General features: G+C 46.9%; 1 protein-coding gene across 1 annotated transcript; it reads right to left on the bottom strand.

The window, feature by feature from the left end:
* Window positions 1–9,246: 9,246 nt before the first annotated feature.
* LOC135404476 (class I histocompatibility antigen, F10 alpha chain-like) lies at window positions 9,247–14,912 on the bottom strand. Its single transcript, XM_064639255.1, has 7 exons — window positions 14,667–14,912; window positions 11,215–11,478; window positions 10,704–11,007; window positions 10,227–10,498; window positions 10,001–10,111; window positions 9,864–9,902; window positions 9,247–9,484 (listed from the first exon to the last, which is right to left on the bottom strand). Exons 1-7 carry the CDS (start codon window positions 14,740–14,742, stop codon window positions 9,471–9,473), a joined length of 1,080 nt encoding a protein of 359 aa, XP_064495325.1. The 5' UTR covers window positions 14,743–14,912; the 3' UTR covers window positions 9,247–9,470.
* Between the last annotated feature and the right edge of the window lie 773 nt (window positions 14,913–15,685).

Below are 15,685 nucleotides of genomic sequence, written 5' to 3'. Positions count from 1 at the left end.
CTGAGGGCTACTGGGAGCAACTGGAGACCACATAGGATATAGTGGGAGTGCCTTGGAGTCACTGGGATCATACTGGTGGAAACTGGAATGTTACTGGGGCATCTGGGAGTGACTGGGAAGGACTATGAGCATGCTGACGGCTCTACTGGGATATACTGGGAGTGTCTGCAACCATGGTGGGGGTGACTGGGACCATACTGGGAGTGACTGGGACTACGTGAAGGGGAATTAGGACCAGGCTGGGGGCAACTGGAAGGAACTGTGATTGATTGGATCTACAATAGAAGCATCTGGGATTGAGTGGGACTGTCAGAAGGGAGGACCGGGATCACACTTGGAGTGACTGGATCTGTGCTAGGGGCAACTGGGAGCAACTGGGACCATACTGGGATCACAGTGGGAGCAGCTTGGTCCATGCGGGGAGCAACTGAGACCACACTGAGGGTGACTGGGATCATACCGGGATCATATCAAGAGTGAGTGGGATCATGCAGGAGGTGATTGGGATCATACTGGGAGCAACTGGGAGTGCACTGGGGATGACTGGAAGTGGCTGTGAGCAACTGGGATCATGCTGGAAACTTCTGGGGGCAACTGGGAATGAGTGGGACCACATGGAGGAAACTGGGAGCAAGTGGGAGAGACCAGGAGTGACTGGGATCATCCTGGGACTGACTGGGCGCTGAATCCGAAAAATCGGTCCGAGAAACTGCTCAGAGACTTTTTTATCTTTAAGCAGCAAGGTATTTGTTTATTCAACGTTGGGAGCAAGCCAGCTCACGCTGGACAAACTTGCTCCAAGGCTTCACACAAAATCAGCATTTTTATACAATCTTCAGCTGTGATTAAATGCATATTCAAGTGATTCCAACCTCTATCTCTGCATATTAATAATAGGTGGAGTATAGGTGGAGCTCAGGCGGGGCTTGGGGCGGTGCTTCTCTTGGCCCTCAATCCTGAGGGGACTTCCACTCTTCCTCCATGGCTCTGGGGGCTTCAACTCCTCTTCCTCAGCTTGACCTTCCTTCTCTTCCATTGTTCTTGACCCGCTCCCTGAAGCTTGGAAAAAGCCCTGGCTCCCGGCCTATTCCTCCTATTCCAATGTCTCCCTGATCCTGCTGTCTCTCTAATTTATCCCCTCTAGGCCTAGGACATGTTCCTGTACTATTCTCTGAAGCTTTGCTCCAGTCAGTAGAACAGAACGAGCACAGATGGTCTTGGCTGTTGGGAGCTTGTTAGCAGGCCCAAATTTCTTAGTGAACTCTTTTGGGCCTGGCCTCCTGTTTCACCAGGGACACAGCCCGGGCCCGGGTGTTCCCATTCCCATTCCACGGGTTTGCATTCCTGTTCCAGGTGTTCCCATCCCATTCTAGTTGTTCCCATCCCATTCCAGGAGTTCCCATCCCATTCCAGGTGTCCCCATTCCCATTCCAGGAGTTCCCATTCCCATTCCACGTGAACCAATTCCCATTCCAGGTGTTCCCATCCCACCTCTGTTTTCCCTATTCCCATTCCAGGTGTTCCCATTCCGGGTGTCCCCATTCCAATTCCTGGTGTCCCCAGTCTGCTCCCAATGTTTCCATTCCCATTCCAGGTGTTCCCATCCCAGTTCCTGGTGTCTCCATTCCAATTCCTGGTGTCCCCATTCCCATTCCTGGTGTCCCTAACCTGCTCCCAGTGTCTCCATCCCTCTCCCCGGTGTCCCCATTCCCAATCCAGGTGCCCCCATTCCCAGTTCCTGATGTCTCCATTCCCATTCCTGTTGTTCCCAGTCTGCTCCCAATGTTCCCATTCCCATTCCAGGTGTTCCCATTCCCATTCCCATTCCCCCTGTCCCCATTCCCATTCCTGGTTCCCAGGGAGGAACTGCCAGATGCCGGAGGAGGAGCCAGAATTTATTGCCCAAAGCAGGAGATTTTCACACCAAAATTAACCCCCGGTGATGTCACCGCTGTCCCTGTGATGTCACCGCTGTCCCCGTGATGTCACCGCTGTCCCTGTGATGTCACCAATGTCCCACCAACGTTCTCCCACTTTTTCCACTTTAGTTAAGATTGTTTTTATCTCTTTAATATTTAAAAAGAATATTTTATACATGTTTATAGTTATATATTTTATAAAGATAGTTATAAATTTTACATATATTTATGTATTTATACGTTTCATATATTTTTATATATTAATTTATTTTATATATATAGATATATTTCATGTATATTCACATATTTATATATTTATTTATTTAATGTATATTTATGTATTTATACGTTTTATATATATTTATGCATTTTATATGTATGTATTTATATATTTATGCATTTTATATGTATTTATATATTTTATATATTTGTATATTTATACATTTTATATGTATTTATGTATTTATACATTTTATATATATTTATACATTTTATATGTACTTATGTATTTATACATTTATATACTTTATACATTTATATATTTATGCATTTTATCTGTATTTATATATTTATACATTTTATATATATTTATACATTTTAAATATATTTATACATTTTATATGTATTTATATATTTTTATATTGATGCATTTATATATGTTTATATATTTTATATATTTATATATTTATACGTTTTATATATATTTATACATTTTATATGTATTTATATATTTATGCATTTATATATATTTTTATGCTTATATATTTTATATATTTATATATTTATAAATTTTATATGTATTCATATATTTATACACTTTATAGATATTTATGCATTTTATTTGTATTTAGAAATTTATACATTTTATATATATTTATACATTTGATATGTATTTATGCATTTCATATGTATTTATATATTTATACATTTGATATGTATTTATGTATTTATGCATTTATATATATAATTTTATATACTTTATATACTTATATAAAGTACATACGTATATATTTACACGGCATTTATCTCCTCACTCATTTTGTCCCCCTTATGAAGGTAAATGATTAAATCTCGAATAAAATCCCAACTATTCCGCTGCCAAATATCATCCCCCCTTCAAATCCCAAAACTGCTTTTGATCGAAACCTCCCAAATCCACTGATTTACACCCAACCTGCACTGATACAAAAATCCACAGGATGGCCCCCTTGGACCACAAATATTTATGTATTTACGTATTTATATATTTATATGTATTTTATATGTATTTGTATATTTATATATTTATGCATTTACATAATTCATGCCACACAAAGCCATAAAATCTAAAAAAAATACATTTTCTATGATGAATCTGAACATTTCAAAAGATGTATTTATATATTTATATGATTATATATTTTATATATTTATATATTTATACATTTTGTATATTTTTAGACATTTTATATGTATTTTATATATATTTACATATTTATTTATTTTTATATATATTTATACAGTTTATATATATTTATATGTTTATATATTTTATATATTTATATATTTATACATTTTATATATATATTTAAATATTTATACATTTTATATGTATTTTTACATTTTATATATATTTATACATTTCATATGTATGTATGTACTTATATATTTATGCATTTTATATATTTTATATATTTATATATATACACATTTTATATTTATTTATACATTTACACATTTTATATATATTTATACATTTCATATATATTTATACATTTTAGATATATTTATTCATTTTATATATTTTTATACAACAACCAAAAGGAAACTTAGATATCTTGTTTACAAATTTTATATGTATTTATATATTTATACATTTTATATGTATTTATACATTTTATATGTTTGTGTATATTTATACATTTTATATATATTTATGTATTTATATATTTATGCATTTTATATATATTTATATATTTATACATTTTATATATATTTATACATTTATATGTATGTATTTATGTATTTATGCATTTTATATATATTTACGTTTATATATTTTATATATTTATATATTTATAAATTTTATACGTATTTATATGTTTATATATTTTGTATATTTACATATTTATACATTTTATATGTATTTATACATTTTATATGCATTTATACATTTTATATGTATTTATGTATTTATATATTTATGCATTTTATATATATTTATATGTTTATATATTTATATGTTTATACATTTATATATTTATATGTTTATATATTTTATTTATTTATATATTTATACATTTAATATGTATTTATATATTTATAAGTTTTATATATATTTATAAATTTTAGATGTATGTATATATTTATACATTTAATATATATTTATTAATTTTATATATATTTATATGTCTATATATTTTATATACTTATATATTTATGCATTTTATATTCATTTATATATTTATACAGTTCATATATATTTATACATTTTATATATATTTATTCATTTTATATATTTCTATACAACGGCCAAAAGGAAACTTAGATACCTTGTTTATAAATTTTATATTTATTTATATATTTACACATTTTATATATATTTATACATTTCATATGTATTTATGTATTTATGTATTTTATATGTATTTATATATTTATACATTTTATATGTATTTATGTATTTACACATTTTATACCTATTTGTACATTTTTTCTATATTTATGCATTTTATATGTATTTATGTATTTTTATATTTATACAGTTTATATTTATATGTTTATATATTTTATATATTTATATATTCATACATTTTATATGTATTTATATATTTATATAGTTTATATATATTTAGACATTTTATATATATTTATACATTTTATATGTATGTATGTACTTATATATTTATGCATTTTATATATATTTATATGTTTATATATTGTATATACTTCTGTATTTATACATTTTATATATGTTTATACATTTTATATGTATTTAGGTATTTATATATTTATACATTTATATATATTTATATGTTTATATATTGTATATACTTCTGTATTTATATATTTATGCATTATATATATATTTATATGTTATATATTTTGTATTTTTATATATTTATAAATTTTATATGTATTTCTATATTTATACATTTTGTATGTATTTATACATTTTATATATATTTATAAATTTTGATGTATTTATATATTTATACATTTATGCATTTTATATATATTCATATATTTATATATGTTATATATTTATATATTCATAAATTTTATATGTATATATTTATACATTTTATATGTGTTTATGCATTCTTATATTTATGCCTTTATATATTTAAATGTTTATATATTTATAAATTTTATATATATTTATATGTTCATATATTTTATATATTTATAAATTTTATATGTATTTATATATTTTTGAATTTCATATATATTTATGCATTTTATATATGTTTATGTGTTTATATACTTTATATATTTATAAATTTAATATATATTCATATATTTATATATTTATATATTTATACATTTATACATTTTATATGTACTTATGTATTTATATATTTATGAATTTATATATATTATATGTTTATATATTTTATTTATTTATATATTCATAAATTTTATATGTATTTATGTATTTATATATTTATACATTTTATAGGTATTTTTGTATTTATATATTTATACATTTATATATATTTATACGTTTATATATATTATTTATTCATATATTTATACATTTTATATGTTTTAAATATTTATATATTTGTACATTTTATATGTATTTATATATTTACACATTTTATATGTATTTATGTATTTATATTTTTATGCATTTATATATATTTATATATTTATACATTTTATCTGTATTTATATATTTACACATCTATATATATTTACACATTTTATATGTATTTATCTATTTATCCAGGTGTCCTGCCGCGGTCGCCAAAGGAATCCCAAAATTCCAGACTAAAGCCCTGCCCGGATTCTTTGGGATCCTTGAGCAGAAAGGGGTTTATTGATCACGTCGGGAGGGTGGTTCCACCCCAGAGAACTCGCTCGAGGGTTTCACCCAAAATCGGGGGTTTTATCCAATTTCCACATGTGATTAATGTGATCAATGAGATCAATGTGATCACAACATCCATCGATGGGTATCAATAACGGGGGTTTATCCAATTTCCAAATGTGATTAATGTGATCAATGAGATCAATGTGATCACAGCATCTATCGATGCCGATCAATAAAGGGGGTTTTACACAATTTCCATGTGTGATTAATGTGATCAATGAGATCAATGTGATCACAGCATCCATCGATGCCGATCAATAACGGGGGTTTATCCAATTTCCATGTGTGATTAATGTGATCAATGAGATCAATGTGATCACAGCATCTATCGATGGGGATCAATAACGGGGGTTTATCCAATTTCCATGTGTGATTAATGTGATCAATGAGATCAATGTGATCACAGCATCGATCGATGGGGATCAATAACGGGGGTTTTACACAATTTCCATGTGTGATTAATGTGATCAATGAGATCAATGTGATCACAGCATCTATCGATGGGTATCAATAACGGGGGTTTATCCAATTTCCATGTGTGATTAATGTGATCAATGAGATCAATGTGATCACAACATCCATCGATGCCGATCAATAACGGGGGTTTTACACAATTTCCATGTGTGATTAATGTGATCAATGAGATCAATGTGATCATAACATCCATCGATGGGGATCAATAACGGGGGTTTATCCAATTTCCATGTGTGATTAATGTGATCAATGAGATCAATGTGATCACAACATCCATCGATGGGTATCAATAACGGGGGTTTATCCAATTTCCATGTGTGATTAATGTGATCAATGAGATCAATGTGATCACAACATCCATCGATGCCGATCAATAACGGGGGTTTTACACAATTTCCATGTGTGATTAATGTGATCAATGAGATCAATGTGATCACAGCATCTATCGATGGGTATCAATAACGGGGGTTTATCCAATTTCCACGTGTGATTAATGTGATCAATGAGATCAATGTGATCACAGCATCGATCGATGCCGATCAATAACGGGGGTTTATCCAATTTCCATGTGTGATTAATGTGATCAATGAGATCAATGTGATCACAACATCTATCGATGGGGATCAATAACGGGGGTTTATCCAATTTCCATGTGTGATTAATGTGATCAATGAGATCAATGTGATCACAGCATCGATCGATGCCGATCAATAACGGGGGTTTATCCAATTTCCATGTGTGATTAATGTGATCAATGAGATCAATGTGATCACAGCATCTATCGATGCCGATCAATAACGGGGGTTTATCCAATTTCCATGTGTGATTAATGTGATCAATGAGATCAATGTGATCACAACATCCATCGATGCCGATCAATAACGGGGGTTTATCCAATTTCCATGTGTGATTAATGTGATCAATGAGATCAATGTGATCACAGCATCTATCGATGGGTATCAATAACGGGGGTTTATCCAATTTCCATGTGTGATTAATGTGATCAATGAGATCAATGTGATCACAACATCAATCGATGGGTATCAATAACGGGGGTTTATCCAATTTCCATGTGTGATTAATGTGATCAATGAGATCAATGTGATCACAACATCCATCGATGCCGATCAATAACGGGGGTTTTACACAATTTCCCTGTGTGATTAATGTGATCAATGAGATCAATGTGATCACAGCATCGATCGATGGGTATCAATAACGGGGGTTTTACACAATTTCCATGTGTGATTAATGTGATCAATGAGATCAATGTGATCACAGCATCGATCGATGCAGATCAATAACGGGCGGGGCTTCCCCCGGGCCCTGGGTTCAGGGAGGGGTTTGGGTCAATCTGGGGTCTGCTCCTCTCCAGCACTTCCCAGGGTCCCCATCCTGGTCCCCTGTGTTCCCATTCCTGGTGTTCCCATTCCCAGTGTTCCCATTCCCGGTGTTCCCATTCCCAGTGTTCCCATCCTGGTCCATCGTGTTCCCATTCCTGGTGTTCCCATTCCTGGTGTTCCCATTCCCGGTGTTCCCATCCCATTCCCAGTGTCCCCATCCTGGTCCATCGTGTTCCCATTCCTGGTGTTCCCATTCCTGGTGTTCCCATTCCTGGTGTTCCCATTCCCAGTGTCCCCATCCTGGTCCCTCATGTTCCCATCCCATTCGTGGTGTTCCCATTCCCAGTGTTCCCATTCCCAGTGTTCCCATTCCCATTCCTGGTGTTCCCATTCCCGGTGTTCCCATTCCCATTCCCAGTGTCCCTCATGTTCCCACTCCATTCCCGGTGTTCCCATTCCCAGTGTTCCCATTCCCAGTGTCCCCATCCTGGTCCCTCGTGTTCCCATCCTGGTCCCTCGTGTTCCCATTCCCATTCCCAGTGTTCCCATTCCCAGTGTTCCCATTCCCAGTGTTCCCATCCCACTCCTGGTGTTCCCATTCCCAGGGTCCCCATCGTGGTCCCCCATGTTCCCACTCCATTCCTGGTGTTCCCATTCCCAGTGTTCCCATTCTCAGTGTTCCCATCCTAGTCCCTCATGTTCCCATTCCTGGTGTTCCCATTCCCGGTGTTCCCATCCTGGTCCCTCGTGTTCCCACTCCATTCCTGGTGTTCCCATTCCCAGTGTTCCCATCCCATTCCCAGTGTCCCCATCCTGGTCCCCCATGTTCCCATTCCATTTCTGGTGTCCCCATTCCCAGTGTTCCCATTCCTGGTGTTCCCATTCCCATTCCCAGTGTTCCCATCCCATTCCTGATGTCCCCATTCCCATTCCCTGCTGTCTCCAACCTGCTGCCGATGTCCCTGTTCCCATTCCTGGTGTTCCCATCCCGGTTCCTGCTGTCCCCAACCTGCTCCCAGTGTCCCCAGCGTGGTCCTCCAGGAGCCTATTCCCATTCCCAGTGTCCCCATTCCCATTCCCAGTGTCCCTATTCCCATTCCAGGGGTTCCCAACCCAGTTCTGTTTTCCCCATTCCCATTCCTGGTGTCCCCATTTCCATTCCTGATGTCCCCAGCCTGCTCCAGTGTCCCCAACCTTCTCCTGGTCTCCCCATCCTGCTCCTGGTGTCCCCATTCCCATTCCCCATTGTCTCCTGGTGTTCCTATTCCCATTCCTGATGTCCACAACCTGCTCCCAATGTCCCCATTCCCAGTCCTGACGTCCCCATTCCCATTCCTGGTGTCCCCATCCCTGTTCCCAATGTCCCCATTCCAGTCCCCCCTGTCCCCATTCCTATTCCTGGTTCCCAGAGAGGAACTGCCGGATGCCGGAGGAGGGAGCCAGGATTTATTGCCCAAAGCAGGAGATTTTCACACCCAAATTAAAGCCTCAGGAATAATTGTGGTCCTGGGTTTCACACGGGAAAAAGTAGGAAGTTGATCCATCGGGAAGAGCCGCAGGGGGGCCGGGGTGGGTGGGAGCAGCGGGATGAGCTCTGCCAGCAGCTCCTGCCTTTCCACAGGGAGAGGGAAGGGGCGGATCCAGCTCCAGGATCGCTCAGGCCGGGATTCCTGCTGGGATGAGAGCGGGGAAAGGAGTCACCATGTCCCTGTTCCCATCCCAGGGGATGGAGCCGGCTGTGGAGCCCAGGGAGAGTAGGAACTGCTCTGGAATCCCTCCTGATCCTGCTCCATCCATCCCACCCCAATCCCACTCCATCCATCCCACCCCAATCCCACTCCATCCATCCCACCCCAATCCCACTCCAGAATCCAGCCCTGATCCCAGTCCACAATTCCACCTGAGCCCACTCTGGAATCCTGCCCTGAGCTGGAATCCCCTTCCAATCCCACTCCAGCCATTAGGCCCCCATTCCCCTCTGGAATCCCGGCATCCATCCTGGGATCCCTGCCCAGAGGATCTGGATCCACACACGCTGCTGGGACTCACTGGTGGGCGTGGGGTCGTATCCATTCCCCTCCCTCTTCCCTATGGAAAGAAAGCGGGATCAGCACCCGTGGCACAGGATCCCCGGAATGCTGCCGGGCGGATCCGTGCCCCTTCCCGACCCCCATCCCGGGAGTTACCGGATCGGAGCTTCCAGACACCGACTCCCACGAGGCCGATGATGATGATGATGGCAGCGATGACGGACACAGCCACCAACACTGGGCTGGAATTCCAGACGGATTCCGGCTCTGGGAAGGGCAGGAGGGGGACGAGGGGGAGGGTTACCCCCATCCCGCTGCTCCACACTCCCAAATTCCTCCTTCCCAAACCCCCAGTTCCCACATTGCCCGTTCCCAGCCTCACCCCAGGCGAAGATCCCGGGCTCCGGCATTCCGGCGTGCTCCACCCGGCACCGGTACTGCTCCCGCTCCCCCGGCAGCGCCTCGATCCTGGCCCAGCTGTGGAAGGTGCCGTCGCTGTTGGGAACGATCCCGCCCCACTCCGTCTCCTGATCCCGCACTTCATCCCCCTTCAGCCAGTTGATCCCGATCATCCCGGGGTAGAATCCGTACGCGTGGCAGGACAACGTCAGGATCCCGTGTTCCTCTTTCCCGGACACATGGACATCGGGGGATCTGGAATAGGATAATGGTGAGATCCATCCATGGAATTCCCATGGGAATGGGATTGGGATGAGATCCACCCACAGAATTCCCACTGGAATGGGACAACAGTGGGATCCATTCATGGAATTCCCATGGGAGTTGGATGACTCAGATTCATCCACAGAATTCCCACGGGAATTCCCGTGTTCCTGAGTTCCACCCTCCCAAATGCCACATTCCCATGGGAATTCTGTCTCCCTCACCTTTGCGCTCCAGCACCTCCCGCCCGTATCCAACGAATTTGCGGAGCCATTCCGGACAGATGTTCCCCAGGTAATGTGTCAGTCTCTCCACCTCGATCCCATCGTGTTCCCATTTCCTCTTGGTGATCTGGGCAGCTCCATCGGCCGCCACGAAGCTCCCGGATCCCAGCTCGAAGGAGATGAAATCCCGCCCGTCGATGCCATCCTGAAGGGATCCACGGACACTCCCGTCGGACAGGAGGTCACAGCCATAAAGCCGCTGCCACGTGTGGAGACCTGGGGGGTGGGATCGGATCCATGGAGACCCCTGGAATTGTGTCCCAGCCCCACCGAGCCCCATTCCAGCCCTATGGAGCCCCAGAGTCCAATGGAAACACACAGAGCCTCTTCCCAGCCCCTCGGAGCCCCATGGACCCCATCCCAGCCCCACAGATCCCATTCCAGCCCCACACATCCCCCCATTCCCTGGCTCCCCCCACTCACCCCCACTCCAGTTGTACCGGCCCCCCACTGTCTCCAGGTTGTCGGCATCAATGATCTGGTTCCCCTGGTTGATCTGGGTTGATCTATCCCAGTATCCCGGCTCGGCTCCGGCCGCCATCCACGGCGTCAGCGGCTCCACCCGGCCCCGCTCGCTGTCGTAGCGCGTGATGGGGATCCCATCCATGTATACCAGTCCCATGTATTGAGGGATCCCCGGGCTGGGCTCCGTCACCGCCACAGTCAGGAAACGCAGGGAGTGGAGAACTGGGGGGACACGGAGATTTGGGGGGTCTGGGGGTGTCCAAGGGTCAAGGAAAGGGGGAACTGGGAGAGCTGGGAGAGCCGGGAAGGGGGTTTGGGGATCCCAGGGCCAGGGGAAGGAGAGGGTAGGAGGGGGCATCCAGGGGTCCCTGTGCCCAGGGAAGGGGGGCCTGGGGGGCCCCAGTGTTGAGGACAATGGGGTCTGGTGTCTGGGAAAGGCAGGAATGGGGGTCCAGAGGGTCTCAGAGTCAAGGAAAAGGGGGATCTGGGCTCCAGAAGAGGCAGGATGGCCTGGAAAGGGGGTGCACGGGGGTGTTGGTGCAGGATAAGGGGGTCCAGGGGGGTCTCAGTGACCATGAATTGCAGTCAAGGGCGTTCCTGGTGCCTGGGACCCCCCTGCAGGAAGCACAGGGAGGGGAGAACTGGGGGGGGTCACAGAGATTGGAGGGTTTGGGGGGTCCAAGGGTCAAGGAAGTAGAACTGGGAGAGCTGGGAAGGGTCCAAGGTTCAAGGAAAGGGGGGCTGGGACTGGGAGAGGCGGGATAGGGGATCCAGGGGGTCCCTGTGCCCAGGAAAGGGGGGTCCAGTGGTCCCCGGGGTTGAGGAAAGTGGGGGCTGGGGGCTGGGAAAGGCAGGAACGGGGGTCCAGGGAGTTCCAGGGTCAAGGAAAAGGGAGGATCAGGGGCTGGGAGAGGCAGGATTGGCAGGAAAAGGGGCACAGGGGGGTATTTGTTGAGAATAGGGGGGTTCAGAGGGGTCCTGGTGCCGGGGATGGGGTTCAGGGGTCCTGCTGCAGGATAAGGGTGTTCAGAGAGGTCCCAGTGTCCAGAAATGGAGGTTCAGGGGGGTTCCCCTGCCCGGGAATGAGTGTTCAGGGGGTCTCGGTGCCCAGGAATGGAAATGAGGAACCAGATAAGGAGGTTTAAGGGGGTCTTCGTGCGGAGAGAGAGGGTGCAGGGGGGTTCCAGTAACCAAAAATGGAGGTTGAGGGGGGGTACCCTGCCCGGGAATGGGTGTTCAGGGGGGTCTCCTTCCGGGAATGGGGGCTCAGGGGGTTCCCGTGCCCAGCAATCGGGATTCAGGGGTCTCGGTGCGGAGGGAGAGGGTGCAGGGGGGTCCCGGTGCCCGGAAATGGAGGTTCAGGGAAGTGCCGGTGCCCGGGAACAAAGGCTGAGGAGTTGCCCGTTCCGGGGGTCCCACTTACCCTCGGGCTGCCCCCCCCGAGACCCCCAGGAGCGCCAGGAGCGCCCCCAGCCCCAGCGCTGGAGCCATCGCGCTGCTCCGCTGGCCCCGCCCACACAGCAGCGGCCGGCGCCGCTACTTCTTCTGCACCAATGGAAACCCGACTGGGCCGTGACGTCACCGGGCACCGGGCAGATCCCGCCGCCGCAGGTTGGGAGACGCGACCGTGCCCGAGGCAGCGCGGGGGAGGGGAGGGGACGGGGGAATTCCTGGGAACGGACCGGAATGTCCTTTGGGAGCCCTGCTGGGACCACCCTGAGTCCTCCTGAGACCCTCTGCAACCCTCCGCGGCCACGTCTTGCGTGGGCTCCAGGGGGTCTCAAAGTCAAGGCTCTGCCCGGAGCCGAGCTGGCCAGGGAGCGCCCACCGGGGGGATTTAAGGCAGTGCCCGCGTTTCGGTCCTGTCCAGCCCAGCCGCTGTTGGCCAGGGGCCCGTGCTGGCTGCTGGCCCCACTCCTCGCTCCGTCCCGCTCGTGTCCCACCTCCCTGCTCTGCTGCTCGGCTCGGATCCGCTCTGCTCCCCACCCGCTTCCCTCCAGCGCTGCTTCCCTGCCTGCCCGAGCCTGACTGCACCCGCTTCTCTCCCTGGGCTGGCAACCTTTTTGCACTTTCCTTTGGCAGCCTTTCCTTTTCCTCATCTCTCCCTCTTCTCCTCCCCCCCTCGCTTTTACCGTTCCTTATTGGTACCAATAAAGTCAGTTGTGTGTGTGAGACCCAACATTTGGAGGTTTGGGCCTTAATCTCGCCCTGGAAGGAATCATCTAAAAGAAGTAGGTTGCAGCCCCTGTCCGGTCTGTAACAGGGTCCCAGGGTCAGGGGAAGGGGGGGGAGGGCACTGGGAGAGGCAGGATGGAGATTCAGGGGGTCCCTGTGCCCAGGAAAAGGGGGGTCCAGGGGTGGCTGATGTTGAGGAAAACGGGGTCTGGGAAAGGCAGGAATGGGGGTCCAGGGGGGCTCAGGGTCAAGGAAAAGGTAGGTCTGGGAGAGGCAGGATGTGCAGGAAAGGGGGTGCAGGGGGGTGTTGGTGAAGGATAAGGGGGTTGAGGGGGGGGCCCGGTGCCCAGGAATTGCGGTCGAGGGCGTTCCCGGTGCCTGGGACCCCCCTGCAGGAAGCACAGGGAGTGGAGAACTGGGGGGGTCACAGAGATTGGAGGGTTTGGGGGTCCAAGGGTCAGGGGAGTGAAACTGGGAGAGCTGGGAAGGGTCCAAGGTTCAAGGAAAGTGGGGGCTGGGAGTGGGAGAGGAGGGATAGGGGATCCAGGGGGTCCCTGTGCCCAGGAAAGGGGGGTCCAGTGGTCCCCGGTGTTGAGCCAAGTGGGGGCTGGGGGCTGGGAAAGGCAGGAATGGGGGTCCCAGGGTCAAGGAAAAGGGAGGATAAGGGGGCTGGGAGAGGCAGGATTGGCAGGAAAAGGGGCACAGGAGGGTATTTGTTGAGGATAAGGGGGTTCAGAGGGGTCCTGGAGCAAGGGATGGGGGTCCAGGGGGGTTCCTGTGCCCAAGAATGGGGGTTCCGGGGGGTCCCAGGACTCAGGAATGGGGCTCCAGAGGCGTCCCTGTGCCCGGGAATGGAGGTTGAGGGAGGTTCCCATGCCCGGGAACGGGTGTTCAAGGGGGTCTCGGTGCCCAGGAATGGAAATGAGGCGGTCCCGGTGCCGCATAGGGAGGTTTAAGGGGGTCCCGGTGCAGAGGGAGAGGGTGCAGGGGGGTCCCGGTGCCCGGAAATGGAGGTTCAGGGGGGTCCCGGTGCCCAGGAATGGGTGTTCAGGGGGGTCTCCTTACGGGAATGGGAGTTCAGAGGGTTCCCGTGCCCAGCAATCGGGATTCAGGGGGTCCCGGTGCGGAGGGAGAGGGTGCAGGGGGGTCCCGGTGCCCGGAAATGGAGGTTCAGGGAAGTGCCGGTGCCCGGGAATAAAGGCTGAGGAGTTGCCCGTTCCGGGGGTCCCACTTACCCTCGGGCTGCCCCCCCGAGACCGCCAAGACCCCCAGGAGCGCCAGGAGCGCCCCCAGCCCCAGCGCTGGAGCCATCGCGCTGCTCCGCTGGCCCCGCTGGGCGCAGTTCGGGAGACGCGAAAGCGAAAGTGGCCGAGGGAGCGCGGGGGGCGGGCCCGGGGGAATTGCCGGGAATGCCCCGGGATCCCCTTCGGGACCCCTCCCGGCACCGCCCCGGGTCCCCCCGCCACCCCCGGGCCCCCTGGAGGGGCCCGAGCGGCGGGACCCCCGGGCCGGGCCGAGATGAACTCGCGGGCCCTGCGCTTAAACTCGGCCTTAAAGGCGCCGCTTTGGGGCCAAAGCGGGGGAAGCGCCGCGATCAGCGGATGCCGCGGGGGCGGGGGGCGATCTCCCTGGGCCAGTGCCCGCCCTGGGCAGCCCCCACTGCCCCCCGCAGGGGTCCCGGGGTCAAGGCAAAGGGGGGCTCCCAAAGCCCCTGCCAGGGGGGAGCGGGAGCTGGGGCAGGAGCTCCGTGGGGAGAGAAAGGGGGGGACAGCGGGATGGGGGTCCCGGGGGGGCACACACGCTCCGGGGGGGACACACGACCCCCGGGGACCCCCCTCAGCTCCTCCCGCGGGCGGAGGCCGAGCCCCAGCCCAGGGAGACGAAGCCAAAGACGGAGCCCCGACCCCCGTCAGCATCTTGGGGGGGCGGGGGGGGCAGGACCCGGGAAACGGCGGCGGCTGCTGGGAAGGGACTGTGACGGACTGGGATGGACTGGGATAGACTGGGATGGATTGGGACAGACTGGGACAGAGTGCCCCCAGCCCGGGCACATCGCCAGGGCTGGGACTCCTAAAGCAGCGGCTCCGGGCACATCGCCAGGGCTGTTTCCCGTAAACCGCGGCCGGTTCAGCACAGGGCGCTGGGATTCTGGGCCAAGCCGGGCGGGCACTCGGGGAGGCGGTGGCGGAGCTCGGGCGCGGCCCCGGCGCGGCTGGAGGGGCCGGGAGGGGGGTCCGGCGGGTTCGTCCCGCCC

This window comes from Pseudopipra pipra, chromosome W, assembly GCF_036250125.1.
Source record: "Pseudopipra pipra isolate bDixPip1 chromosome W, bDixPip1.hap1, whole genome shotgun sequence".
NCBI lineage: Eukaryota > Metazoa > Chordata > Aves > Passeriformes > Pipridae > Pseudopipra > Pseudopipra pipra.
The sequence above is the reverse complement of the archived record's forward strand: the minus strand, read 5'-3'. Positions and strand labels throughout refer to the sequence as shown.

What these genes read in the sequence shown, in the direction of transcription:
- LOC135404476 (XM_064639255.1), bottom strand. Translation starts at nt 14,742, where the DNA reads ATGGCTCCAGCGCTGGGGCTGGGGGCGCTCCTGGCGCTCCTGGGGGTC. An exon ending in GACAGAATTCCCATGGGAAT is followed by an intron (nt 10,499 to 10,703) that starts GTGGCATTTGGG and finishes ATCCTATTCCAG; the next exon opens with ATCCCCCGATGTCCATGTGT. An exon ending in GCCCGGGATCTTCGCCTGGG is followed by an intron (nt 10,112 to 10,226) that starts GTGAGGCTGGGA and finishes TGCCCTTCCCAG; the next exon opens with AGCCGGAATCCGTCTGGAAT.